The following is a 26,397-nucleotide window of genomic DNA, read 5'->3' as shown; positions in this document are numbered from 1 at the left end:
CGGCACCGGCCGCCCCCCCGCAGCGCCGCAGCCAATGGGAGCGCAGAGGGCGGTGCCGCGCCGCCAGGCGAGCCAATCCGCCCTAGCGCCATAGCGGAGGGCGGGAAGGGGAAGGGCCAATGGGAGGGGAGGCTCGCGCGCCACGCGGGGCCCTAGCGCCGACGCTCCATGTGCGCTATGGGGCAAGCGGTGGGGCCAAGCCCAGCGTGCGCTATGGGGCGAGCGGTGGGGCCCAGCCCAGCGTGCGCTATGGGGCAAGCGGTGGGGCCCAGCTCAGTGTGCGGTATGGGGCGAGCGGTGGGGCCGTGCCCGGTGTGCGCTATGGGGCGAGCGGCGGGGCCCAGCCCACTGTGCACTGTGGGCCTCAGTTTGAGGCACCCGCTTTGCAGCCCCCTGGGTCCGGCGCAGACAAATAAAATCCTTGGCAAACCGAGTTGCTTCCTCGTCACGCCGGAGGGGTCCCAGGCGCCCACGGGAGACGGAGCCGAAAACCTCGCTGAAGTCGAGGCCCTGTTGGGGGGCCAAGGTGGAGGCGGCGCTGGGCACCTCCGTTTTCACCAGGGTGCAGGGTCAGAGGGGACAAGTGTCCAGCTTCCCCCCCCCTTGCGCGCTTGGAAAGGCCCTTCCCCGTCCTCAGACCTTGGGAACACCACCCGGGCTGCGGGATCAAGGCGGATGGGCAAGAAGCASGGGGAAGCAGAGGGATGAGGAGCCGGAGGGGCTCCCAGCCAACACGCCGCTCTGGCCGAGCCCGCACCTGGCCCCCACGGCCTGCCCCATCCAAAATCCTGCCTGCGCCCAGCAGACTCCGTCCCATTCCGCTCCACGTCTGGGAGCGCCCCAGGTTCATCCCGAGCCCGAAGGCCACAGGAGCTGGCGGCTCCTCTCCAGGGAGCAGTGGGGAGAGCCGAGCACCCGCCCGCCCTGCGCAGGGGAAGGGGCACAGAGCCTCGGGAACAACGTGCTCTTTTATTATACAAACGCGAAAGGCAAAAATAAAGTGCRTGGTTTAACAAACAGCAGTCAGCACAGCAGAGCAGCTTATGGGAAGAACTTTGGTCTTCTGAGACGACCAACTGGGATACGCTTCCAGCGAGCCTGGATCCCGAAGTTCATTCGCTTTACTCCCAGAAGTCCCATGTGTGGTAACAGTCCACCTTGACCAACCCCACAAAATGCTTAAAGCTTGTMCATTCCTAATCCCGCTACGAGGCAGCGCAACAGGAGAAGGACAGAGACAGAGGAAGGAGAGCACAGAAGAGAGGACGGATGCTCTCAGAGATGATGGCAGAGCGCAAATGCCTTTATGAAAGGGGTAAGCTGGGTTTCCGTGCATTTGCTATACCACACGGGTTCTTCCCTGTGGTCCAACCACGTGGACTCCGCTCCTCCGTCCTTCGTCACCCGGGGTTTCTCCTTTCAACTAACCAGGCTTCGAGGCAAGCCCCGTCTCYGCAACGTCCTCACTGACGCTGAAGTGCGTAACCCCAGGAAAGAAGTGCTCATGTGGCCACTTGGACCAACAAAAAAACCCCAGGCCTTTTACTTGCCACAACCTTTGGCTATGCCTGTTGAAAGAAGGAAATTAATCTGACATTCAGTAAAACAAACCCCTAAATAAGTGCAATTCCACACTTTTAAACTCCAAAATAGTCTATTTTTTTCCTGTTCCTGCTGAAGTTTAAGCACTCTGCAGCTGCAATCCACACGGATCCAAGACAAACCATCGCTTGGCGCCCTCCTGTTACGACACCATTTGTCCTCCTTGGTTTGGGGGGTTTTTTTCTTCCTTTTTTGGCAACTGAGATCTTAATTATTGCAAAGGGTTTTTGCTAGTCAATTCACACTATCCATTTTCCCCTCCCCAAGCTGGTGAGTTGACTCTGTACGGCTCTGGATTAAAGACATGTTTCAAGAGACTTCACAGTCTTTCACTAAATGCATTCAGGAAGCCTTTCCTTTTCTTTTGCTTCGACCTGTTTCACTCTTTCCTCTTTTCAAAGCCATGTTGAAAAGTTGCTGGATGCATTCTGGAATTGTGTTCCGGACAGAGGCAGACTTCCCAACTCTGTATCATTCTTGCATTTGGATAATTTGGCTCARTCTTCCTCTCAAAGGCAAGAAATACCAGGTATTATTCAAGCAAATGTTGCAGCCTTCTACCAGAGCTCTGTTTCGCTCTCTTGGACATGCTCCTCCCAGGAAGCCAAGAACTGAAGCAGAGCATAGATAATTCCTTCATTTGGCTCAGCAAATGGTTATTGAAGGGCAGTTTATCAGCGTAAGATTGTGTGATGTAATTTGCTTCTGAATCATTTCTGCAGCCTTCCGTATCGCTAAAATGTCCGGCCACATCCACACGCAAGGCAATGAGATTACCGAAATACACGGACTACCCGCTAAGGTACCTATGGTGCGGCCCAGAAGCCCCTTGCCGGGGGTGCATTCCCACTCGTCTCCTTTGCATCCATACTGGAGCTGCTGCCTCCCGGAGGTTTGGGGCGCTGCCACGTTCTCCAAGCACCCTCTTCGTCTTTGACACGAGAGAGATCTGCAGCGATTGCAAGAGGAAAAGGAAGATTAGCTCAAGCTGTCAGCCTGGACTTGTCGCTACCGAATCAGCACTCCAGTCTAACGGGTACCTGCCTTTCTGCAGGAATCTCTCGCTGGCTGGATTGGCAGCTGGACATGTCTCTCTTATCCCCCCTTGCATCATGCCCTGGAGCAAACAACTGTCTATCCCCTCTACTGATTCTCTTCATCTTCTAATCACCTGGATATTTGCACCTCTATCCCACCCCTATTAGTTCCCCCGTATTTTGCCTTCTCTCTTTATTCTCCTGAGCGGTCTCTCTCTGCAGTTCTCCTCTCTTCCCTGCTCTTTAGGTTTCACACTATCCAAGAGGAGCACAGGCTGGCAGAGGCAGGATGAATCTGGGAGTCATCCAACCGCTCCTCCCCCCAACAGCTCTTCTGTCCACCTGCATGACTGTGCAACTGATGTGCCCTCACAACAGTTCTTCTGAACCGTGTCTGAGCCTTACTGACTATTTAAGATGAAACGAGGCATGACAAGTATTGCCTGCGGTCACTGGAAATTTTTAGTCCTGACGTGCAGGGATGGAGTGAAGAAAGCCACAGCTCAGCTGGAGGTGGAACTAGCAAGGGAGGCGACGGGGAACAAAAACACTTCTAAAAGGACGTTGGCAGCCACAAGCAGGCTAAGGAGGACGTGGTCCACTGCTCAGTGGGGCAAGGTACCTGATAACCAAGCATGTGGAAGAGGCTGACCTGCTAAATGCTTTTTTTGCCTTGGTTTTTACAGGTAAGGTCAGGTCTCCAGGTCCTTGCGCCTAACGGCAGAGTCTGTAGGAGCGAAGCATCACCCGCTGCAGAGGAAGGTGGAGCTGGGGAGCACTTCAGCCAGCAGGGCACACACATGGCCAAGGGGCTGGATGGAGGCACACTAAGGTGCTAAGGGAGCTGCTGATGCCCTTGCGAAGCTGCTTTCGCTTCCTAAAGGTCCTGGCAATCAGGAGAGGGTCCTGAGGACTAGCAAAAGGCAGCRTCACACTCGCCTTTGAGAAGGGCAAGGAGAATCTGGGAAGAGCTCAGCCTCACCTCAGCCTTCCCAGCCCTGGGAAGGGCATGGAGCAAATCCTCCTGCGAGCCCCATCTAGTCAGGGGAAGGACAAGGAAGGCTCTGGGAGCTGCCAGCCAGGATTTGCCAAGGGCACATGGTGCCTGACCAACCTGCCCGCCTGCTACGAGGGCAAGCGGACCATCCAGGAGTGAAGCCGCTCCTTGGCTCCGCTTTGTTTCACAGTGCGGCTGCAGCCACARGGAAAGGCTCCAAAAGGCAACAGCCCGTTTTGATCAGAGCASACAGGACAACACACACGCGCTTCATCTGCTACAGCAGGGGATGAGACCCCAGACTGAACGCTTTGGGTGTCCGCACCGCAGTGAACGCACACTAGCTGCTATCGCTCACCTGCCGAGCTCAGGATGAGGAATGGGTCTGTCTCGTGCTTCACCTCTGCCTGAGGAAAGAAATCAGACCAGTCAGTTACGTCTATTATAGCGCACGTCACCGGCAGCAGGATTTGAGCCCTGAGCTGTTCCTGCTCCTGTCGCTCTGGGCTCAACAAGCCAAGAGCCCCAGGAGCCGTCACTGCTGCAGCCGTTCAGGAAGAAGCTTTTAAAGCAGTTCTGCCCGCAATCTGCAGGGGGGAAATAAGCTGGGGAACAACTAACGACTATGCGAAGAGCTCCTTTTAAAAACTTCTCGGTTTATCTACTTGTACGTGCGTGAGGAGTCAAAAGTCAGTCTTTACTGGATCTGAGCTGGCCAGGTGAGTCAGTAAGATGTTTTCGCAGATGCTGCTCTAGACTCCCTGAGTCCCGCAGCCTTTACGGCCTCGTTTCTCCAAACAACAATTAGCCTAGTCCTGCACAAGGCCATGGCAGGGAGAATACACTCTGCTTCGTTACGAGAACTTATTCTGAGAAAAGCACCTTGTTTAGGCAGAGTTATTACGAGGAAGCATGAATGCATTTGTTCCACAATCAAAACATTCCATAGTATCAATCATCATTTATTTTTACAAAAAGATTTTTGCTGCTGCACGTCTTGATTGTGCGAACAAGACGACGAGTTGGAAGACAGAACTCACTCAGGAGAARAGTCACTGAACTAAAGACCCAGTTTTCAGATCACTCGTCTGGTTTCAGACAAGCAACAGTCATCACATGGGTTCCAGATTCCCAACATACAAAGCTGAACTCTGTTTTCTCTTTTGTTTTGATGAAGAAATATATTTATTTCTGTCAGAATTTCCTCATAAATCTTAATTTTCCACAGAGCTTTTCATTATATTGTTCAGGACTGATAAGTCATATTACTCAAAAGCTGGCCTGGTTTAGAATTTAAGAACCAGCTGTTGTAACATGGAATATTTCCTCAGCCGTTATTGTGTGAAGGAAGGAAAACAGAGATGTTCAACAGCCACTGAGAAGAACAGACTTGAGGATTTATTGTATTTCCTTAAGTCAGACACAGGTACAATCATCACCAGCTGGCACAGGTAAAACTGGGCTGTATCTCGGGACAAAACAGCCACTTCTGCCCTGCAGACAGGCAGGTCCTTCACTAGGCAAACACCGCTACGTAGCGCCTTGCTGGGTTTCGGCCCRAAAGGAAGCTGCCTCTTCAAACAACTATAAGATCAGCACAATCATCCACGCCACTGTTCACATCAGAATTTAACTTGTTACTTGTTTCTCTATTTTGCTGAGCAATTGAAATCTGATCAAAGCCACCCTGATTTCTACTGTGATTTGACCACTGCATCGTAACATCCGTAGTCAGCCAGTTAACACCTCACCAAACGGCTTAGCAACATTCTTTGCTTAAGCCCATCTTTCTTGGCCATCCTCTAAACAGCAAAGGGGGCACCCAGATGAGCCCATTCCATCCCGCTGAACTTACGGTCCAGCTGAGTGTGCTTTCAAATGATAACCGGGTCCCTCACAAAGGACACTTCTTTGCCAGATACATGGAGAACAGTCCCACCAGACCAATGCTAAAATTCAGAGTACGGGAAGCCCTTGACGAGGGGCACTTGCAGTATGCTTACAGCGTGGGGCCCACGTTCAGAGCAGTTTGATACCTTAGACAAGGATGTGCCTCGAAAGGAAGCTGCGGTCCACTGGTAGCATCCTTGCAGGCACGCTCTGCTTGTGCTCGCAGCTTCACCTGGCAAGGTGCTTTTGGCCGAGATCTCCAGACTGCCAGGTATTTGCTGGCTGAATTAGAAGAAGAAGAAGAATGTCACCAAGAAAAGACATTTCAACAGCATAAGTCTCAAAAAGCAGAAGCAAAGAGAGGGCTGATGTTGTCCTTAACTCCAGACCCACCGGATGCCCAGAAGCATGACAAAGGTCCTGTCCCTAGAGAGGAGCGACCAGGGACTCCCCGTGGCAGATAAGGCACCAAGGCTGCACAGCCCTGATGCTAGATAAAACCTAGATAAAAGGGCTGAAGTGTAGACCTTTAGTAGTCGGGATATATCTCAACTGCAGCTGCCTCCTCTCTGACAGGAAAAGGCTAGAGAAAAAGGTATGCTGTAACATGCAGACCTGTGAGTTTAGAACAATTAGTAAAACTAACGGTAATTAACAGAGCTGTGCTGAAAACAGGTCTTTGCCTGCCTGTGTTCTTGGAAGCTCCGCTGCAGGAAGAGGCAGCTGTGACTGAGCAGGGCTGTCCCCTGCCCTCCTCAGACGCACCAGGTCTCCAGGACAGCGCTACAGAACTGTCCAGTCTCCAAACCAAACTCCAATATGAAAGTCCTGGGAAGGCAGGAACCCATACAGCCTTTGCCTTATCACAAACCGATGCTCTTCCCGAAGGCGGCAAAGATCTTTTCTCTCTGCACCAGATCCAACTCGGGGATTCCAAGAGACAATTTTGGAACCAGCCAAGCTAYGTCCCTTGGAATGAAAAGGACTTTCTCTACACGGACAGGCAGCCAGCTGGAGCCTCAGAACTAGGAGCATTATCAGATAAACTCTCATTCACTCTGGGCAGTGCTGCTGCAAAATGCTCGTACATCAGCTTTTATTTGCATTTACTGTCCTTTCTGAACTTGTGGTTGCATTTTGTCTCAAAACCATAATTTTTCTGACAAGCACAACAGCTACTCAAGTAAAGATGGGAGTGAGGGAGGGGTAACGTCAGATACCCTGCTGCTGCAGCCATTGGTTTCAGCTCCATGCAGCACCAAAAACCAGGCAGAGAAGTTACCTCAGCAGGAGGTTCTCAGCTGGCTTCACTTCTGGGCTCTTCTCCATAGCGTTGCCTTTGTGTTTCTTCTCTGGCTGTGACACAATCTCTCCTCCTCCTCTCTTTCTGCTGTTTGCATGCAACCACGGGCCAACAGTCAGGGGCTGACACGCAGTGGAGCCAACCGCTGGTAAATCCTCTGGCAAACTAGAAGCTGGAATCTCAGGAAGTTCTTCTCCATGAGCATATTTTGATTCCTGGGGAAAGTAAGCAAAAGTTCAGTATCTGTTAACTTGAGGTTAACAGCAACAGTCAGCAGATGAGGGTTGCAGCAACACTGATCTGTCACACATTCTTACTGCATGTTTTGTGGGGACTTTTTAAGGGTTTTCATTTGCTTAAAAACAATTAACTCATCTCCCATGATTCCAAAACAAGAAAAACAAACAAAAAAAAAMCCCAAAGGAATGTGCTAGTGATGCAGCATGAACACTTCACAGGCTCGCAGTTCAGTTAAACTACAAGTCTTCTGCTTTAAGACTTTCAAAAATAGACGGTTAGAGATTGAACCTGAATAATTCACGCCCAGACAAAAGACTACRTCTACACTGCATGAGCAGCAGAGTCCTGACACTTGATGCCACTCAGAACTTGCCACCTTACACCAGCTCCAGAATCGATGACACTTTTTTCAAAGAACTCACTAGTCTTTAAGGTGACTTACCCATAATTGATGATATTTTCTGCTGCAGCAGAATTTGATTTCAGAAAACTTTTTGTGCTGACTTGCTAAGCTAGAAACCTGCTTATTTCATACACAGTTCATGCCTGCTTGTTCAGATGTAAGGCAGAAAAGTTTGGTGTATGAAATGATCAGTATTTGGTTAGARGAGAAGGGCTTTCTCCTACATGTTAAGTTTTTGCATTTTTGAGTAGTCATTTTTTTTCTTTCTTCCTTTCTTTTTTTTTTTTAAACTAAAATAAGAGTTTAGCAATCACTACTTATTGAATTGTCTCAGTGGCAGAGAGCACTGCCGGCCTGCAGGTCTCATCTTTTTTCTTTTTTTATTCATCTACTGCTTTTTTTTTTCTCCTCAGCAACCCACGTACAATTCTCCCTTTCTCTGGTAACAACTGTCCAACAATCTTCCTGCAATATCCTATTCCAGCGAAGAGGACAGAGAACAACTCACCCTGGCTGTGTAATACACCTGCAGGGATTCCAGTTTCTCTCTTCCCTGCTGAAGGCTCAGCTCGCTGAACCAGGGAGCGCCAGAGTGTTTCTCCGATATRAATTCAATCAACCTGCGGAAAGACCCTGGGTCCTCTGGCGTCTCCAGAACAAGAAGAACCTCCGCATTGCCTAGGTCTGAAAATCATCATAATTAAACAACATTACAAAAGGCGTCACAGAAATGCCTTCCTGTGTTGAAGATTAACAGAGTTATTACTTTTTCTCCTACATCCTACTTTTCACATGCTTGGGGTGACATCAGACCAGCTTTGTAATTTAGGTCCATTTGCGTTTTGATGGTCCTCTCATCGTGGGACTTGATGCTAGAGAACCACAATGCCACCAGGTCCCCAGAGCAGCTCGTCAGAATGACTGCGGGTACGCGTCAGTAAAGCGAAACGGAGGCGAACCTTTGCTGTGGTGCCGGCTAGTTTGACGCACGTGCTGGCTGCAGCCGGACAGAAAGGACRTTACGTGTTCTCCCACCGCACTTGGTGTAAAGGAGAAGGAGCTCGCTGAATGTCCTCTTGACATACCCTTGCAYGCTCCCAGCACTTGTGAACGAATGCAAGACCTTTAGTTAAAGCGATGGCAGCCCCGTGAACTAGTGCTTTACGGTGAAACATCAGGAGCAGTTTATTAGTACTAAGTCCCTAAAACGGCATGAAACCTATTAAGGTGAAAATGCCCAAGGGAGTTACTGAAGCGTAATCTTCCCATGCCACAAAGGTTGGGGGAAAAAAGAAAAAAAAAAAMCACCGCCACACCGACCCAGAGCTAGTCTTGCCTTCCCTTTGCGAATGCCCCCACCAATGTGACAGGGAACAGATGCCTTCCTCAACCATAGCCTATGCATTGCTCGAGCATGACGGCGGAAGGACCTCAGGCTCCAGTTACAGACCAGAGCGCACACATCAGGAAGAAGAGGAGAGAAAAGAGGGAAGCGTAGAACTCTGCGCAGTTAAAGGAACACGTCCCACTCACTTGCTTTGGGTGCCCGTGCTCCCCACCGGGAGTAAATATCCTTGGCACCTTCAGGAGAAACGTGCAGGTTCAGATAATGCAAGTGGAAGCAACATTCACACAGATACACGCTGCTGAATGGCACCGTCAGGCTTGCATTCCCTTCGGAGGAAGGAGGAGAGTACCGTTTTAATCAGAAATACGTTGGAACACAAAACCTAGCAAAGTCCTACCTCAGCTTCCTAGGATAGAAACATTATTGTAAAACTCTCAATTAAGCTAAAGTAATAGACAATGGCAAAGGGAATAAAATGCAGCTGGTTTAATTCCAAGCAGGTCAGTCATTAGGAGCCTCGGCGCAGACTTCCCACAGGGAAATCCGAGCGCTAGTTAAATGCGTTTATACAGGTTAGTAGTTCTAGTTAAGAGGTTATGTGCCTGGAGAGGCTCCCAGCTGGAAGTCTGAGCCTGTCTTTTCTGGAAGCGCAGGCAAAGTAGCACTGGAAACGTGTACGTGCCCTGCTGGGGGAGCACGGATGTAGYTTGTGCGGTCGGATGATTCAGCGTGCGACCTGCCCTTCCCAAACCAACAGTTCTGCAACAGTTACGGTGTCTGGGAAAGGACTGGGAAACAACTGCTCTGCCTGAGGAGGAGGACACATCCGCTGACCCAAAGCTTCACAGCTACGGCACAAGGTTATCTTCTCTTCGGAGTTCAAAACACACAGACACCGAATTCCAGGCGCTACAGACGATCCCTCCATTTTGCAGTTCACAGGGGAAAAGGGAAGGTGAGGATAAACAGTGAATAACCACGATTACAAATTACTGACCTCTGACGCTGACGGTGACTTCTTGTACAGATATCTTAAAGACAAAAGGGACAATATTCTTCATTAGATGACAAATTAAGAAACAGCAAGTAGAACAGTCAGAATACCAATCCATGTCAAAGCAAAACACCTAAGTTCTGTTCATTTAACTATTCTGGTCCCAGGAAAGAAGCCTGAAATTCTGCTCGTGATTCAGTGATGCACCCAAAAACAAGTCGGAAACCATTCTCTCTTTGTGAATGTCTAAATTTAACTTTGCTAAAACTCCTTGTATACAAGTCAATGAGTTAGTTAAATACCAAATAATGAAGTTTGCTGTTAAAGAACAAATTTATAAAGGAAGGAAGTGGAATATGAAGGAAGTGGATACAAGTAAAAATTTTCCTTAAAGTAGTAATTTGGACTGAAAGCTTAGAAGTTAACCAGTGCCTCCAAACAGCACCAGTTCTATAATGCTGCTGACCGGTGTAATCCCACAACTCATTTTTAGGACAGGACATAGTACACTTACACTTTTCACAGTAGCGAATCTGAACTCCATGAGGAGTTGTGTAAGATCGGTAATTTAGAAAATAAACTATATATTACAGGAGAGCAGAGTTCACTGCCCTGTGCATACTCTTTCTTTTCTTTGTAGGTAAACAGTCAATAAAGCTCGAATGTTATGTTTTCCTCCTGACTTCCAAGCAGTTAAGTGAGGGAAGTAATATTTGCCTTAGTGGATTTACAGAATGGGATTGTAGGAGAACAAATTCTGTGTTGTGGAAATATATATAGAAGTATCACACTAAAGTACTGAAAAAAATTTAATTTAGAAGTTTGAAACATATGTGCAATTTTATACTTTTCTAACAATCAGTCCTTTACAAAACAGTTCTATAATACAGATGTTTTTCTTAGCATTTCTGAATGAAGATATGTGAAGAAAAGCTGAAGCACCACATAAAAGCATTTTTCCCAGCTGAGGCACTGTTAAATTCACCTTACGTATCAGCAGATATAGCGTAGAAGAAGAAGAAGAAAAAAAAAAGKAAATAGCATTTGCTAAATAAAGCTGCTTAGAAAGAAGGTGCTGAGATTGCAACCAGGCTCCTGGCAGGCTGGAAAGACAAGTTAAAAGGCAAGTAGGGAACTAGGGAACACTGTCAGCTGCAAGCAGGTACCAGGTGTCCTCCTACAGCTAGCAGGTTTTGGTGCCACAGGCAAGAGAACGCTGGACTGACCAGTTCCACAGTTCCTATCTTTAGAGCTTTCAAGCCTTCACTGAGGCTTGCAGACTACGTAACATGTAAGGAAGCCACGGATTTTGCAGGTCCACCATAAACAAATCCAAATTTAACATCAGGCCAGCCTGAAAGTTCTCAAAGAAACCTAAATTTTACGGCTGTCCAACGCATGAATAAAACAGAGAAGTACCAGGGTCTAAAAAAAAAAAATTTAAAATTTTCAAAATCTAACACAATCTCAAATTTGATGAAAAAGCACTGTGGCAAGCCGCTATGCATGGAAGAAATTTTAGGCAGAAGGGAAATCCAACTTAAAAGAGGAAACTCTGTGACAATCTGAATCACTTGTAAAGAAGCCCAGCTTCCAAGTCTTGCACCGGAACAGAGAGTAGCCAAGAAACCCAGCTTCCTCCGGTAAAACATGCAGAAAGGAGGTGCGTACCGGCGAGCAGCCGCTTAAACAGAGAGAGGGGCTACAGGGCCCAGCAGCGGGCACTAGAGAGTCTCAGCGCAGGAAGGAAGAACATACTCCGCGTTTTGGCTATATAAACTGCTGGAAGCAGGGAGAGGATATATCAGCTAAGGTATTGTTCTACACATTCCAGATTTTTTAATTTTTTTTTTTTTTTCCCCTTAGCATCATCTACGCTCACTCTCAGAGACAAGAACGCAGGTTCGTATGACAGGGAGCTACGACAGCGGGGCCCAAAGCACCGCTCCACGTTGCACGTTTACCCCCGTGGGCTCTCCTGCACCTCTCCCGCTGCTTCTAACTCCCTGTCCTTCCACCCCAGGGAAGAGAGGCTTTAAATGCAGTACCTGGACGGAAGCGATATGAGTAAGTGGCAGAGTCCCAATACGGACAACACTGCACTTTCCCACGAAGTCTGGAGGTTCCCTGCCCTCCTGCGGCTCTTTCTCAGGGGAAGCGGATCTGGAACAGGCACCTATTTGACTAGGGTTGGGAAGCGCGTAATCCACGAAGGAGAGTTTACAAATCTGGTGAACTTTGGCACAGATGCTTACTAAATCTGAACAAAATATTAAAGGAAGAAGAATTACTGCTCTGCTTAGCAGCCTTAAATGATTCAGGACTGCAACAGGAACACCTGCGGGAAAAACCTACAACAAGGATTTCATATATCTAGTATTGATTTGCAAGAACCTGGTAGCAATTGTAGAAGAGATCCTAATAAGCCATGTAAGCACTTCAGCAGGAGAACAGGCAAATAACTTAGTTGAAATGCTTTCCAGTGGACAGGCAGCATTTCTCAGCAGTTTATATGGCACAGCTAATGCTATTAGCAACCTATTTCCAGGACAGAATTGGCGTTTGCCATCTCTACCGCTGTGATAGCTTCAAGGTGATCCTCAGCTTTCTTCAAACCGTAATGCTTTTATGAAACAAAACCCAAACAGGCCTTTCTTCCTCATAAGGAGAAAAAAAAAAAAAAAAGATGGTCCTAACCCCAAAATCTCATCACTGTGTCTGGGCTGCGAACTCATCTGTGCCAGCAGTTTAGACTTTCCCTGGTTACGCCAAAGGAAGAGGCTGTTCCCAGCTGCCAAGCTGTGCACGCAGGGCTTTGCTTCCAGGTGGCTTTCACTCACAGCTAGCAGCTGCGTGTCACCGCTCAGCATCCACCCAGCTGTGCCTCTTCCTTGAATACAACGCTCGGATCTGAACCTTGTGACTCATTTCCAGCTATCTTTTATCTTTTAATTGAGCTGAATACACTGATAAACAAGCAATGACATCATTAATGTGCTCTCTATCCATTTTAAAGAGACGTTCATCCCTACTAGGTCTGCATGAGTAAGATAACTTTGCCTGATAACAACTAATAATATTCATTTTATATGGGTCTGTCAAATCAACCTGCAAAGATGAAAATCTGTTTTTCCTTTGCCTTCAATGACTTGCTAAAACCACTGTGCCTCTGGAGGATGAATTCTTTAAGCAGGGATTGTCTTTTTGCTGCGAGTCTGTGTAATAACCAGGACAACTGAATCCTGATCGTTTCAGTGCATACACAACACGTAAATACTGCTTTTTACTGACATTTGTGATTAAACATCCTCAATTCTTTCAACAAGTTGCTGATGCAGAGAGAGAAGCACTTCCTCCTCCAAGCAGCTCAAGCTAGGGGACAGGCCTATGCTTTACTGCTGGGCTTCTAAGAGCGTCTTTGCTTTTCTTCTTCCAAAACATGGAAGCATCTGTGTGGTTAAGAGGTCATTTTCACACCTGACATACAACACACTAAAGCACAAGGCTCTGCCTGAGGCAGGCAGTTGCAGGCAGACCAAGTCTAACAGAGAGGGAACAACTCACACAGCCACGCTGGGCAATGCAAAGTGCAGCCTGGCTCTTACCTTTCTGCATGGGAGCCTTACACTCAAGCAATTCTTCACAGCTTTGGAAGGGAACACAATTTCCAGCAGCAAACTTTGGCCCACCTCCAAAACGCACAAACTACGTTCATCAGGGACGGCAGCAGCATCTCTGCATTGCACCTTTGGGTCTATAAACAGCTCCTAACTGCTCCCCAAAAACATGCTGACTTCTGAGATGCTGCATATTTAATTTTAGCCTATCACTAAGCATTTCTGTGGAGACTAGAGAAAGAAGTGTAAACATGGATCTCTCTACCTGGAATGATGCTGTCATTTTTCTGGACAGTCTTCAGTATTGGCTCAAATTGTCTAGCCAGGGATTTATTCAGATTCTGCACCAACCACTCAAAACTGGCACAGATGTATCGCTGAAAAAAAGTGACAGGTCATTAGGGTTTCACGTTATACAGTGCTTTCTTAAAAAGAGACACCAAGTTTCTCTTAGTAGCAGAACTCCTACCCAGCCCTCTTCATYCCCCAGATTGCATCGATCAGGATAAATGTTCTTGTCAATCCCGGYGTAAGAAAAACTCAAAAAGCGACACAAAGCAGAGCGGGCTCAGACTGGAATTCTACAGGGAAACTCCATGCTCTGCTGCAACCCGCGCCTCACCTCCACAGCTTCAGGAAATAACCTCCAGCTTCTTCACAGCACGGAAAACCTTTCAACACACATCTGTAGATSTGCTTCTCCTCCCAGCTGACATAGTAAAGCTACTACTACATACTACACTTTTCTTCTAGGTCTAGCACTSAAGATATCTAGGCAAGAACTTCTCTCCTTCCCTGATCACATTCGCATCTGGATCTCTGTTATCTGCCACATATGAGCAGCAGGAGGAAGGATGAACAGCAGAACGTGCAGAAGCCTGCTGACAGCAGACGCCTGTTTCAGGAGCTTGTTATTAGATGTGCAAGCAAACAACTGGTGAGACTCCTGCTAGACGCATTTCAGAAATACCGGCATCAAAACACGCACTTGCTTATCGACTGGTACTAAACTGTTCTGAAGCTGAATCACTACAGCATTATTCTACAGTCTTAAGTGTAGAGGTTTGCCCTTGGGAGCTACAGAAACATGCGACTAATTTATAAGCTACCAGCGCAGGAGATCTGCCATCCTCCTCAAGGGTTCCTTTTCTCAAGTCTCACATGAAGATACATTAACGGCTTAACTCATGAGCTCAACAATACCTAAAAATATATTAGGATTCATATTATACATAGGACACTAAAAATCTGCATCTACGGAAGCTCAGTTACACTTAGTTCACCTGCAAATCATTTTACCATCTTAATCGTGATTTAAATACAGCAGGATTCAAGCGTTCAGAGAAATGGGAGACTGCACTCACAGCATAAACCCCATTGGCACGTATCTATCTAAACTTGCTTTAGAGAGACAGCCAATGATGTAAAAAACTTCACCACTGGATGCTTTATTAAATAACTTTTTTTTTGGGGGGGGAAGCTGTTTCTTCTCTTCCATACCAGGATGGCCAGTAAAAGTATCAAAACTGACAACCCCATAGAAAAACTGAGTCAGTCTAAAAGCAGCAGCACTGGCTGTCCTTTCAAGCTGCTTTTGCTGCTATCCAGTCATGAAGGGACAGAGATGCTTCCTCCAAGACCCACTAGAGCTGCGCAGTGCTGCAAGCTAGGCAGCAGCAACTACAGCACAAGGCCAACTACTTTTGAGGAATACCTTAATTCCGCTGCTTCTCACCTGCAGCAACTCAAGCTGTTGCTCTAATTTGCCTGTKGCTGTGCTGAACATGCTCTGCTTGTGCTCATGGATGTAATCCTGCATGAGGTCTTTCATTCTCTGGAAAGAACCTGGACCATTCAGCTGGTTACAAACTGTAAAAGAGAGAGACTATTTAAATATCAGCACAATCTTACCAGTCTTAATGCACATTCCACTCCTTCAGAAAACGCCTCCCAACGCATGCAGTAATTAGCAAACGGATGCACCTGAAAGGAGGTACAGTCTGCAGCGACCACAGACCAGACCTTGTCACGCTGCATCTTGTAAGAAGGGTCCACACTAAGCCGTATGGGAACAGCAGTAGCCAGAGAGCCAAAGCTGACCTTGTAATTTAAGGCCCAAATAGGCAGGTGGAAAATCAGGAAAGGATTTCCTCTTCTAGGGACAAGGGTTACGGAATCTGTAAGGGACACGACCGAAGAACAGCTGCGAAAGGCTTCAACACACACCACAGCGTTACATATCCACCCTGCTGCCTCCGAGGTCACACAGCCAACCTCCAGCCTGAGGCCGTCTCCGAGGTGTCTCTAGCAAACCCCAGTCCTTGCCGCGGGTCAGCTTTAAAGCCTACCACCACTGCTGCAGAACTGCAGCAGCAGCAGCAAGGAACCGGCAAAGCATCAACTCGGCTGCGCGTCTCTAGAGGGAGTTCTAAGCACCCGCATGAGAAGCGCACTGCACGCAATCCCTGCAGCTCAGCGCAAGCACACGCACRAGAAGCGCGCTGCACGCAATCCCCACGGCTTTTTCCAGCAAGCAACAGTCAATACCTACCAGTCCGTCAACAACTTTACTTTAGCTGGTAGGACATATCCTGGACCTCTTGAGAAGATACTGAGGCACCTCCCAAGGTCTCCGCTGCTCCTAAAACTTGCCCTAAAATGTTCCACTTCTCTCATTACTAGGCATTTCCAGTTCCAGTTATTCCTGACCTATGCAATCAGAAACCCACCAGCAAAGTCCTACAACCTGCTTTGGCTTCTGTCCTTGGTTCAGAAAGGCTGCAAAACAGAAGCAGCTCCCTGCTCGTCCATTAACACTTTTTGGCAAGACAGGCACAGCAACGCACTCAGAACTGATGCTACGCTTCTGTGATAGAACTTGCCCTGGTACTGTGCAGCTCAACAGCACTTGCAGCATAGTTCTTGGCTTTCTTCTCTGGAAGGTACTTGGCTTTATGGATATTCAGTAATAAAAACGTAAAGGGATGTAAGTCATGACTTTGAAACTGAAGCAATGGAAGAGAGGCGAGAGAAGAACACATCTCTGGTTGAGAGAAGCGCCTGCCAGGTGTCACCTCACCCCACAGGCCCTTGGGTGCCGTCCAACCTTCCCCGCGCTGCGGCCAGACCTGCCCTGTGCAGCCTCATAGAGGCAGGGCAACCACAGGAGCACAGCGCTCTGTCCGGCCTAACTTACCCTCGGCCAGTGCTCAGTAGTCTGGATCAGTCCAAACAAAGCATCCTGCCAACACAACTAAACCGCTTCCACCTCCCTGCTAAGCCACGTCTGTGCTTGTTTATTTATGTGGACTGTACCATGCACAGTACCTGTGAACCCTAACTAGCAGAGCTGAGGAACAGAGAGGCAAAAGCTATCCCCCAGAGCAAGTGCAGAGGATCAAATTTAACCCAGCCGCAGTGTTTCTTACCTGTGTATATCGGTTTCATGCTAGCCTGTATTTCAGGTGTCAGGACACGAGATATGCCACGCTGCCTTTTACTGATGTAATCTATCTGATCAAGAATGAAGTTACATAACTGAGAGGGAAAAACAGGAGGGAAAAAAAAAAATCAGGATGGATAGCTACTCAATAGTTCCGGCATTTCAATTAAAGCATCCACTCTTCAAGAACTTGCCAAGTCAAGGGTCTCAAAATTAAGTAATTCAGCAAAATTTCTAACCACAGGGAAAACTTTTCTCAATACAGGACAGACGAGTTTGGAAAGGCACCCACTCTCCAGGGCCTCTTGCTTACCAAAGCCTGAGCAGCTTCCATCTGCTGCCTCTGTATGAGGTTTACTGGATATGTGTTTCTGCCTTTTTCATAGAGTTTGTTCTTGAGATCTTTGAAGAACTGTTTCAGTTTATCCAGAATAGCTTTGCTAAACTGTCTGATCGACTCACCAAGTTTAGAGCTGGAGGAAGAGAAGGGAATACAAGCGTCAGTGCAGTTACTCTGGGTCACATGTAAAGTGCTTAAGTGCCAGTTGACAGCTGAAGGAAGTAAACGCATGCAAGTTTAAGGGAGTGAAGGAATGTTGTTCTTGGGACCAATAATGAAGTCACTGCTAGAAAAGATGGTTTTATACATAACTAGCATTTACACGAAGTTCTATGAAGAATCAAGCAGTCTCTGTTGTCCCTTACAGCCTGTGTCAGGCCTATGCTGATCTGTCTCTAAGCCTTATTACTCTAAAACACTTCCAGGAAGAGGATCCCAAAGCTCTTTGGGCCCATTAAAGCAGCTGCGCTCTGTTAGCTAAAATCTTTCGTTGACAAAGCAGCCAACCACTGATCAGATTCGGTGGGACTCTGCTATTCCAACATCTACATCACCTGAGTTATGTGGAAATGGTTCACGTTATGAGACTGTAAACAGATGTACTCTAGGGTACTAAAACTCTGGAAGATAACCCAAGTTCTTCCAAAATGATACTCATGAATGAATATCCTTTCATCTCCTGTTAAATTTTGCACTTCAACTGTTCTGTTTCAACAGTTTAAAGTCTCTCTTTCACCCTGCTAGCAATGACTGGAGGAAGTAGCTCCCATTCTGCAATTGCACCAAAATCAGTTGAGATCAGCACGCGGACAGGAAGCAAAGCAATGAGCTGCCCTGGTTCTGCCACTGAGGAGAGATTATGAACTCTGCCACCTCTAGCGTGTCCTCCTGAGCGCTCATACTTGTTATGCCCAGAAGAAACCGGCTTTGTAGAGGCTGGAGAACCTTCATTTTGTACCTGCTTCCTTAATAGTCACTGGCATAGAATGTAGTCAATAAGAAGCATTTGTTTTAATACTAGTGGTTTCAGAAATCTCTCAGGTCAACTGAAATTCTACGGCAAGGAGTCAAAGGGAGGTACCTGAAAACCTCATTCCAGGTCATGGAAATGGTGCTGTATATAGGCTCCGTGAGCTGCTCGTTGAAATCGATGAACCCACACGCCACAGAGCTGTACACACCTTGACGGGCGCACACCGCTCGATACGTAGCGTACGGATATCCACAGTGCTGTGAAAAGAGGAAGGTTCTATCACGGTATTTCAACACACACACATTAGGAAGGCTACAGCAATTCTTAAGCCTTGGGCTGAGTGACATAGCTGTGTCTGAGCAGCGCAGGACTTTGGATGCTACATGGTAAAAACAAAGTAAAATGAAACAACAAAAGCTGCTCACAGGTAGTCGGCTTATTTTGTTGATAATTACTTGGCCAACTGCTGTAGGAGCCAAAAACCGCGCAACAGTGGTACAGACAGATGATTCAGAGCATGACTGATGGATTTCGTAATGGGCATCACACTCAGTCTGTCACATGGAAGCCTGCTAACCAAGAGAAATAAATGCATGGTTGCATGCACCGTTTCTGTGCAAATAAAATAAAAACAACAAAAAACCATGCAGCACTAATTAAATGGGAAAGGCAGAGAACACGACAGTAGCAAACAAAGCCTGTCTTCACCCACTGAGCAGCCAGTAACTAACACGCAGTAGTACACCTGCCTATCCAAAAAGAACGAAATACCCTCATCTTTACCATCCAGAACTCCCCGTCCCAGCTGTATTGCATTTTTATAACTCTAAAAGCTGCACAAGACACAAGACAGTCTTCATTGTGTTCCCAAAGACAATTTAGGATAAGCCAGATTTTTGTTTTTGTTAACACCACACTCAGCAAGGGACGAGCTACGGAGAGCAAAGAATGAAGTGCAAGCGGCAAGGAGCAGTAACGGGGCTGTCAGTCACAGGCAGCTGCAGCGGGGTCGGTGTATAAAGCCTAATCTGTATCTTACAGGTAACCCCCAGCTTCTGACTTTCTCCTCGCACACATCCTCTGCCTTTCTGGCTCCCCTCTTGAGGTGGGACAGCAGCAGGACAGAGAAGCAGTACTGGATTTCATGGACGCTGTCATCCACCGCCTCCTGGAGGAGCTCGGGCACTTTCGAGAGGCACGTCTGTACGATCTCTTGAACCTGGGCCCGGTGAGAGTGGTCCTGCAGGGCAAGCAGAAAGGATCTCAACAGGAGCACGCAGCAAACGCCATTTAACAAGAGGACAAGCGTCCCCGCGTAGTCACGTCCAGGGTACACCGTCCCTCAACACCCGATCTACGGCTGCACAGACAACAAGCAACACAGGCGCTGGCGTGGGCAGGAGGTGCCCTCTAAACCAACAGATCCTGCGTGCCCAGCAAGCCYGGAGGCTCGGCGCTCTGCCAGACGTACCCAGACACGCTGCCCTGGAAGGACCTGTGACGATCAGAAATATACCCTGCCCACAGCCGTTCCCAAAACCTCTATCTCAGACCTCTGCTCGATGCAAACCCCAACCACTGATCCCACGGTATTGCCGCAGTCTCTGGATGCTAGCAATGAAGGAACTGAAGGACTGGCTGAAGGAGAATCTGGATCAGAGCCCACAGCCCGGCAGCCAGACAGCTTTGCACCAGTTAACTTCCACACGCCCTAGCAAAAGCTCCAGCAGCTTTTCCACCGTGAACCACCAATCACCTCCTGACAACGCACCATGCCAAACAGCCAGACCAAACAGCCAAGGTCTGTAACTACCTGACATATTTTCAGACCAACTTCAGCTGCCCACCTCTTTAACCTGGAGCTGCAACTAGCAGAACCAGTAACACCCACTTTGCAAAGACACCTCTCAAATTAAGCAGCTGGCCCACATTCCATGCTGAAACCAAGAGAGCCCTTCAGCCAGAAATCCACATTAAAAGACATTAAAGCAGCCAGATGCTGCCTGCGGTGTGACATAGCTCGTTAATATCCTGTATTAATGACAGGTTAAACACTGGTCTTCCTCACTGCACCAAAGCAAGCCTACAGGACAAGCCTGCTTTGCACATCACAGCTGGGTAGAGACCAGGTGAATCATTCCAATTTCTTCTCAGAGGCAACATTTGTCTTTCCTTCAGAGCTACTGAGTCTCACTGTCCCTCATCTTTACTGTCAGCAAAGAGCTTGCTTTACCCTGTCATGTAAACCGGTCAATTTAAAGTATCTGAATACAGAACTGACCTACTGTCCCCTCAGAAAGAAACCGCAGGGTTGAATTCTAAACAAAATAAAAAGAGGAAGAATAAGTAAATAGCTGCTTAATGTGCCTGTTTATATAAGGGAGGCCTTCTAACAGGCCATAACCCCAGTTTTGCTGACTTCCATCCCAGTGCTGACTCTCCACCTGGAGAGCAGAGCCTAAGGTGGCTGTCAGCCCATGCTACGATGAGTGTAACTCTACTGACCATGCCTGTCATCACAAAGCAGCTCTTCCACACRGTCCTTTGCACTCTGGAGAATAAAACTTGCCAGCAGTTGCTTCATACCAAAAAGGTGAAGTTTGAGGTGCAAGTCTACGCTTACCTCTGCTCTCTGGTTGGTCAGATAATTGACAACTTGACTTGTGACACGAGTCACGTCTCTTATCAGCTTCTCCGTTTCCACCATGCCATGCTGCAGGGCAGTGCGAACCGCAAACTTCTTCAGAGCTGGGATTTCTGAACAAACAGCCAGAAGGGAACATCACTACAAACTCTGGCTTAAAGATCTTTCTTGAAGTGAAAGGAGCTCAACCAGAACCTACAAAATATCTAGCAGATGAAGAGCCCAAAACCCTGGATTTACAGGACAATAGGGGATTCAAGAGAGGATTCAACGATAACTGGAAACAAAGAAAGAGAACAAACAGCAAGGGGAAACACGTGCTGCAGAACAGAAGGAGATAATATGGAAATAGTATTTCAAAGAAACAGAGAAAGAAGTAAAAACTTTTTTAAAATGAATGCATCTGGGACACATGCCCAGAACCACCACGCTGCGTCCTGCCAYGTTAAGTGGGCAGACCACTGCATTAGTGACAGGAGAGAGAGCAGACCAGTACTGTAGCAGCGTGACACATGAGCTGAGGTGCAGCTGCAGGTACCTGTATCCTCATCGTCGTGAAAGACCTGGGGCTGCCCTTCTCGGAGCAGCTTCCCGTGCAGCTTCAGGTACTCCGTGGAACTGACTGTGAAAACCTGAAGTTTATTATGCTGGGATCCCGCTTCACCCAGATCACTTGCATCCAGAGTATTTAGCTCCTCATCCTCCATTTCCTCTTCATACTCATCTTCCTCGCATTCAGCTAGTGCAGCCTTCCTCTTCATTTCCTATAACACAAGCCACCATTTCATCTCTCCTCAGAGAGCACCAGGGTTCAGGCCAGGTACCTAATTGTAAAGGCTGCCACTTAAAGCCGTGCTAAGCACTGGCATAGAGCCTGTCCGGCTCTCTGGTCCTTCCCAGGGATATATTCCACTACTGGGGCGCACACGCTGTTTTGCCAAGTATCACCACCAGCACTGGCGTATGGGAGGGAGCTGTTGCAGCTGGCTACGGTGGCTCTGGACTGTGAACTACACTGCACAAAGCAAGAGGTACAGGCTGCTCATGCTGCAAACTCTGCTCCAAACCACACGGTTTCTGGCTTGCCAAAGGCCAATTCTGTCATTGTGCAGAAAATCAGACCAGCTCATCGACTCAGGGTTTCCTTCTGGCCTACAGCTATGAATAAGAGTATGAGTCATCTCCAGGAACAAGTAAAAAGGAATTCATCAGTTCTAAAAGGTGTCTTCTCCTGTCATTAGGAAGATGTCAGTTAAGAGTGGCAGCACCACAACAGGATGGGCTGCCCGTCCATTTTTGCAAAAGCTGCTCTTCCAGAATTCTGACATGGCCAGTCAATGGGCGGTAAAGCAACAAAATACCTATAACAGCTTCAGAGCATCACCCTTTCTCTTGCAGAAACAACGATGGCACATCTTGGGAGTTCATACCTGAAGGCCATTGACGAAATCCAGCCAAATTCGTTGTTTGGAGTACTTGTTTCGGGACTGAACACAGATCAGACTAATAGCGCGAAGTTTTGCTTCTTTCTCTCTCAGTAAGGCATTGACCTTGAAGACAAAGAGAAAGGTTATGAAGGTATCATCCCCAGAGATGGCACCATCCACAGAAAACAGAGAATGACAAAAAAGGGCAAAGGTATAACTTTGAAAAAAAGGAGCAGCAGGTCTACTGCATAAAGTGTTCAAGAACAGTTAAACTCTTGCCCTCTTTCAAGTGTTGCTCAACAGAATCCCACTTTCCCATCAGACCAAACAGCTGCTCAGCTCAAAGCTCCAAAAAGACTCACTTTGAATTCCTTCTCCAAGATCATCTTCCTCAGCTCATTCTCCTTCTGAAAGGAGGCTGAATTTCCTGCATGAGGTCCCTGCCCTCGCTGCTACAAAAGAACAGAACATTGGAACAAGCTTTCAAAGTCTGGAATTCAACTACAGAGTGCCCCAGAGATCAAGCTGCACAAAATACATACAATCTGGACATGAAACAAGTTTTCATACTTTCATTCTGGTTGTGATGGTGCTTTCTAAGGTTGTAGCGCTTGGTGGTGATGGTGGGAGGTGTTTTGTTTCGTTATTATCAGGAAAAAAACCCTACCCGTACACTTGTTTGTGTCCTGCGCAAATGCTTTTTCTCCTTGTCAGGGCACAAGCCCCATGGTGTTAGACGGTCACTGGTGATACTTGAAAGACAATGCTCTGAGAGACCAAAATCCCATCGCAACACTAATGGTGCTCCCCATTCTAACACTTACGAGATGAACCTAAACTCGAAAATGCATCCTCAATCTTACCCTGTCAAAGCTTCTTTCCTGGCATTGCCCGTGGACCGGACAGGGGCAGGGGGGGAGCAACACAACCCTCTTCTAGGACGTTGACAAAACAGCAAATACTGTAACTGTGCTAGCGCTCAGCCAGATCATGATCCAACTTATGCAGAGAGAACGTCCAATTCAGGGAGACCCCGGGGCGTGAGCTGGCCATCGCAATCCCCCCACCTTACATACCAAGGGGCAAAAACATTTTTGTTCCTTTTCCATAAAAATAAGAAACTAATTAGAGCTTTAATAAAAATAAAACCAAACTGTTTACTGCAAGAATTTCTTCTCCGAAGGAGAAAACAAGCTATGCTGTCACTGCTTAATGCATGACTGCGATGCGTTCCGATACTGTGTGAAAGGCACACTGTATGGAGTCTATAAAAAGAATTATCTACATGCTGTATCATGTCTGGGCTGAAAACCCGGAAGGTAGAAGTAATTTATTCTCTATGTAAAACAACCAGTTTTGTTCATTTGTAGCTTAGTATGGGTCACTTGCTACCCCTATTGCAAAGGTTTGAACTTCTAAAGCTGACAAAGAGAGGCAAAGAGATGCAGCCTGTCTGCTAAGTCAGTCAGCTATATCCTTAGTGTCACATAGGATTTCTGTAGAAAACTGACAAAGCAATGCTGCAGAACCACCAAATGTTGATATAATACTGTTATAACATTAACAAACACAGGAAGGTCCGTCTGAACATAAGGAAAAATTTCTTTACTGTGAGGGTGACAGAGCACTGGAACAGGTTGCCCAGAGAGGTTGCGGAGTCTCCATCCTTGGAGATATTCAAAAGCTGCCTGGACACGGTCCTGGGCAACGTGCTCTAGGTGACCCTGCGTGAGTAAGGGGGTTGAAATAGATGGTCTCCAGAAGTCCCTGCCAACCTCAATCATTTTGTGATTCTGTGAAGTTACAAAGAAGTCTGAAGCCTGCAGAAGTCWGAAGCCTGCAGTGTGAGAAAGGTTCATACTGCAAGTCATGGTGTCTGGGAAAAGGGAAGTCATGGATGTAATAAACAATTAATTTGCAGATAAGGTCAGGTTTAGCATGAGAAATCACATCACCAGAATTGTGTGGAGCTTTGCACTCCCAAACCTTCTCAAGTATTGTTTCATTTATATTTGTATAAACAGCTACTGCCGACAAGATCTCCAGTTAAGTTCCAAAAAGTTATTGAATAAAAGAGAAGTTGGGGAGCTTTGTGGCTGCTTTAAAGATCAGCTTGCTCTCCCCAACATCTGGCAATGCTCCATGATCGTTAAGAATGCTGGAAGACCCAGAACTGGCCTTCCCGGGGTCCTCTGAACTGTTCAGTTTAGTCTGGAAAAAACTGTAAACGATAGCTCGTTTACCCTGACATGCTGTAAATGGTTTCCTTGAAGGCAGCAAGACCACAAAAATCAACTGCAGAAAGGCCTGTTAGAGCAACCTGAAACCAAGCCGTGGATCTCAGGGGTTGGGGTACCCCCYGCGAACCCACAGAGTCAGTGTGAGGGTAGCGCAGGGCTACCGGGGGTTACTGCTAGATAGAGAGAGGAGCCTCTGCCGGCAGGCGTCGCAGAGCTCTCAGCCAGGGCCGTGCCAGCGTGAGGGCAATTATAATGTCGAAATAGGCCCTATATCATTGCGACAAGTTAAGAAATAAGTATTCGTAAGCTTATCATTAAATAGTCCCCCAAATCATTTTGGGATTCTTTTGGGAGTCAGTCCCCCATCTTTTGGGACTGACTAAATCAGAGGTCAAAAACACTGCTGGCCCAAAAGCAAAAATCCTGGATAAATGATAGGCTGCAGTAATACCTTTGCACAACTACCTTCAGTGTTAACACACACACACACACACACACACCACCACCACCACCGGCCAGCCTTGCTGGAAGGTCTCATAAGCAACAAGTTACCCAGGGACTCACTAGCTAGGAATACCGGGCAGAGCCAGGGCTGTTTCCTCTCTACGTTAACAGCTCGTGGTAAGGCAGTGACTGACCTCCTGTTGAAGTTCAGCATAGAGACTTTCCTTTTCTAATTCCATTTGCCCTCGCCGATTCTCCAGGTCTTCCAATTCCCTTTCAATTGGCTCAATCTCACCTTTTAAATTCAGATCACTACAAGATCCAAGTCAAAGAACAGATAACAGAGGCAGAAAGTAAAAGGTTAAAAAAGAACACTGCAATTGGACTTGGCATAACTCAGTACTTCTATAGCAAATACATTCAGACACACCTGCATCAACTACACCTAATAGCAGCAACTAACTCACCACTCACCTGACTTAACACTGCATCATACTTGGTCCACAGTCTTTCTGGAGGACTGGCATATCATGCAACTTGGGATTTTTATACTTTAGGATCTGATCCAAAGCCCAGAGCTATGCTGTACAAACATACCAGCCTATACCATGACAGCTACTATTAGCACAAGTTAATGCAGAGACCCAAAGCAGTGCAGCCGTGCCACAGCCGCACTTCGGTCAAGGTAATTATCCCGTCATCATGGCAGTGCAGTCACTAGATTACAACCTGTATCTCTACAATGCAATGTAGTTTTCTTGGCTTCTACACCTACTCATTCACAGCTTATATCCACACACACACTTCTTCAGCATGTAATTGTAATCCCTCCTATTTCAGGAAATTAAGCGCAGTTCTTAGGCTCCCAGCAAGTTTCTAAAGCCATTAACAATTTCACAGAGCCTTGGCAATTTCCATTACTTTGTGCAAGATGTGAATTTGCATAGGATTGGAAGTTACCTGATTATTTCTGAAATGTTGAAGGCATCGGTCTTGGTGCAGACGAAAGCTAAGCGCCCGTATTGGCCATCCATGAGCAGCTGCCTCCGCAGGTTGATGTTCAGCATCTCTTTGGCTGTCTTGTCATCCACAGCTCTATTGATGTTGGCCACCACCCACACCGCATTGCAGTTTTTTAGATACTGGAGAACACAAACGCAAGCAAGTTTCAAGGAAAGCTATGGTGACTCATTCCAAAACAGAAATATTGCAGACAGCTCCTACTACATGACAACTTTAACAGGAACTGTCAGAAATTGATGTATTTAAGAAACACTTTTTCTGGTGTCCTCAAAACTGAACAGAGTTAAACAAGAGTCACCTGAGTAATTGCTAGTGAAAGTTCTAGCTGGATAATGTACACAAACAGAATTCCCAATCCACTTACACAAGAACTACAAAAGCCTCTTATGTACCTATGTTGCAAGCTATAGGTGCTTTGCAGGTGTTAGCTCAC

At 47.2% G+C, this 26,397-nt stretch overlaps 1 protein-coding gene across 1 annotated transcript in view; it reads right to left on the bottom strand.

Moving 5' to 3' along the window:
* Positions 1-956: 956 nt before the first annotated feature.
* LOC112976672 overlaps positions 957-26,397 on the bottom strand; it is a 53,027-nt gene continuing 27,586 nt past the window's right edge. The window contains exons 11-31 of the mRNA XM_026088146.1: positions 25,902-26,083; positions 25,136-25,253; positions 22,620-22,709; positions 22,261-22,380; positions 21,369-21,594; positions 20,810-20,943; positions 19,226-19,426; positions 18,295-18,443; positions 17,187-17,346; positions 16,860-16,968; positions 15,167-15,300; positions 13,697-13,808; positions 11,863-12,074; positions 9,818-9,851; positions 9,006-9,146; positions 7,981-8,156; positions 6,809-7,044; positions 5,673-5,808; positions 3,995-4,043; positions 2,409-2,551; positions 957-1,568 (exon numbers count right to left, since the gene is read on the bottom strand). Coding sequence (XP_025943931.1) covers positions 2,409-2,551; positions 3,995-4,043; positions 5,673-5,808; positions 6,809-7,044; positions 7,981-8,156; positions 9,006-9,146; positions 9,818-9,851; positions 11,863-12,074; positions 13,697-13,808; positions 15,167-15,300; positions 16,860-16,968; positions 17,187-17,346; positions 18,295-18,443; positions 19,226-19,426; positions 20,810-20,943; positions 21,369-21,594; positions 22,261-22,380; positions 22,620-22,709; positions 25,136-25,253; positions 25,902-26,083 — 2,862 coding nt within the window. The 3' untranslated portion in view covers positions 957-1,568. The remainder of the gene's footprint in view (positions 1,569-2,408; positions 2,552-3,994; positions 4,044-5,672; positions 5,809-6,808; positions 7,045-7,980; positions 8,157-9,005; positions 9,147-9,817; positions 9,852-11,862; positions 12,075-13,696; positions 13,809-15,166; positions 15,301-16,859; positions 16,969-17,186; positions 17,347-18,294; positions 18,444-19,225; positions 19,427-20,809; positions 20,944-21,368; positions 21,595-22,260; positions 22,381-22,619; positions 22,710-25,135; positions 25,254-25,901; positions 26,084-26,397) is intronic.

The sequence above is a fragment of the Apteryx rowi genome, unplaced genomic scaffold, assembly GCF_003343035.1.
Source record: "Apteryx rowi isolate R43461 unplaced genomic scaffold, aptRow1 scaffold_753, whole genome shotgun sequence".
Lineage (NCBI taxonomy): Eukaryota > Metazoa > Chordata > Aves > Apterygiformes > Apterygidae > Apteryx > Apteryx rowi.
This window is presented reverse-complemented; position numbering and strand designations above follow the sequence as displayed.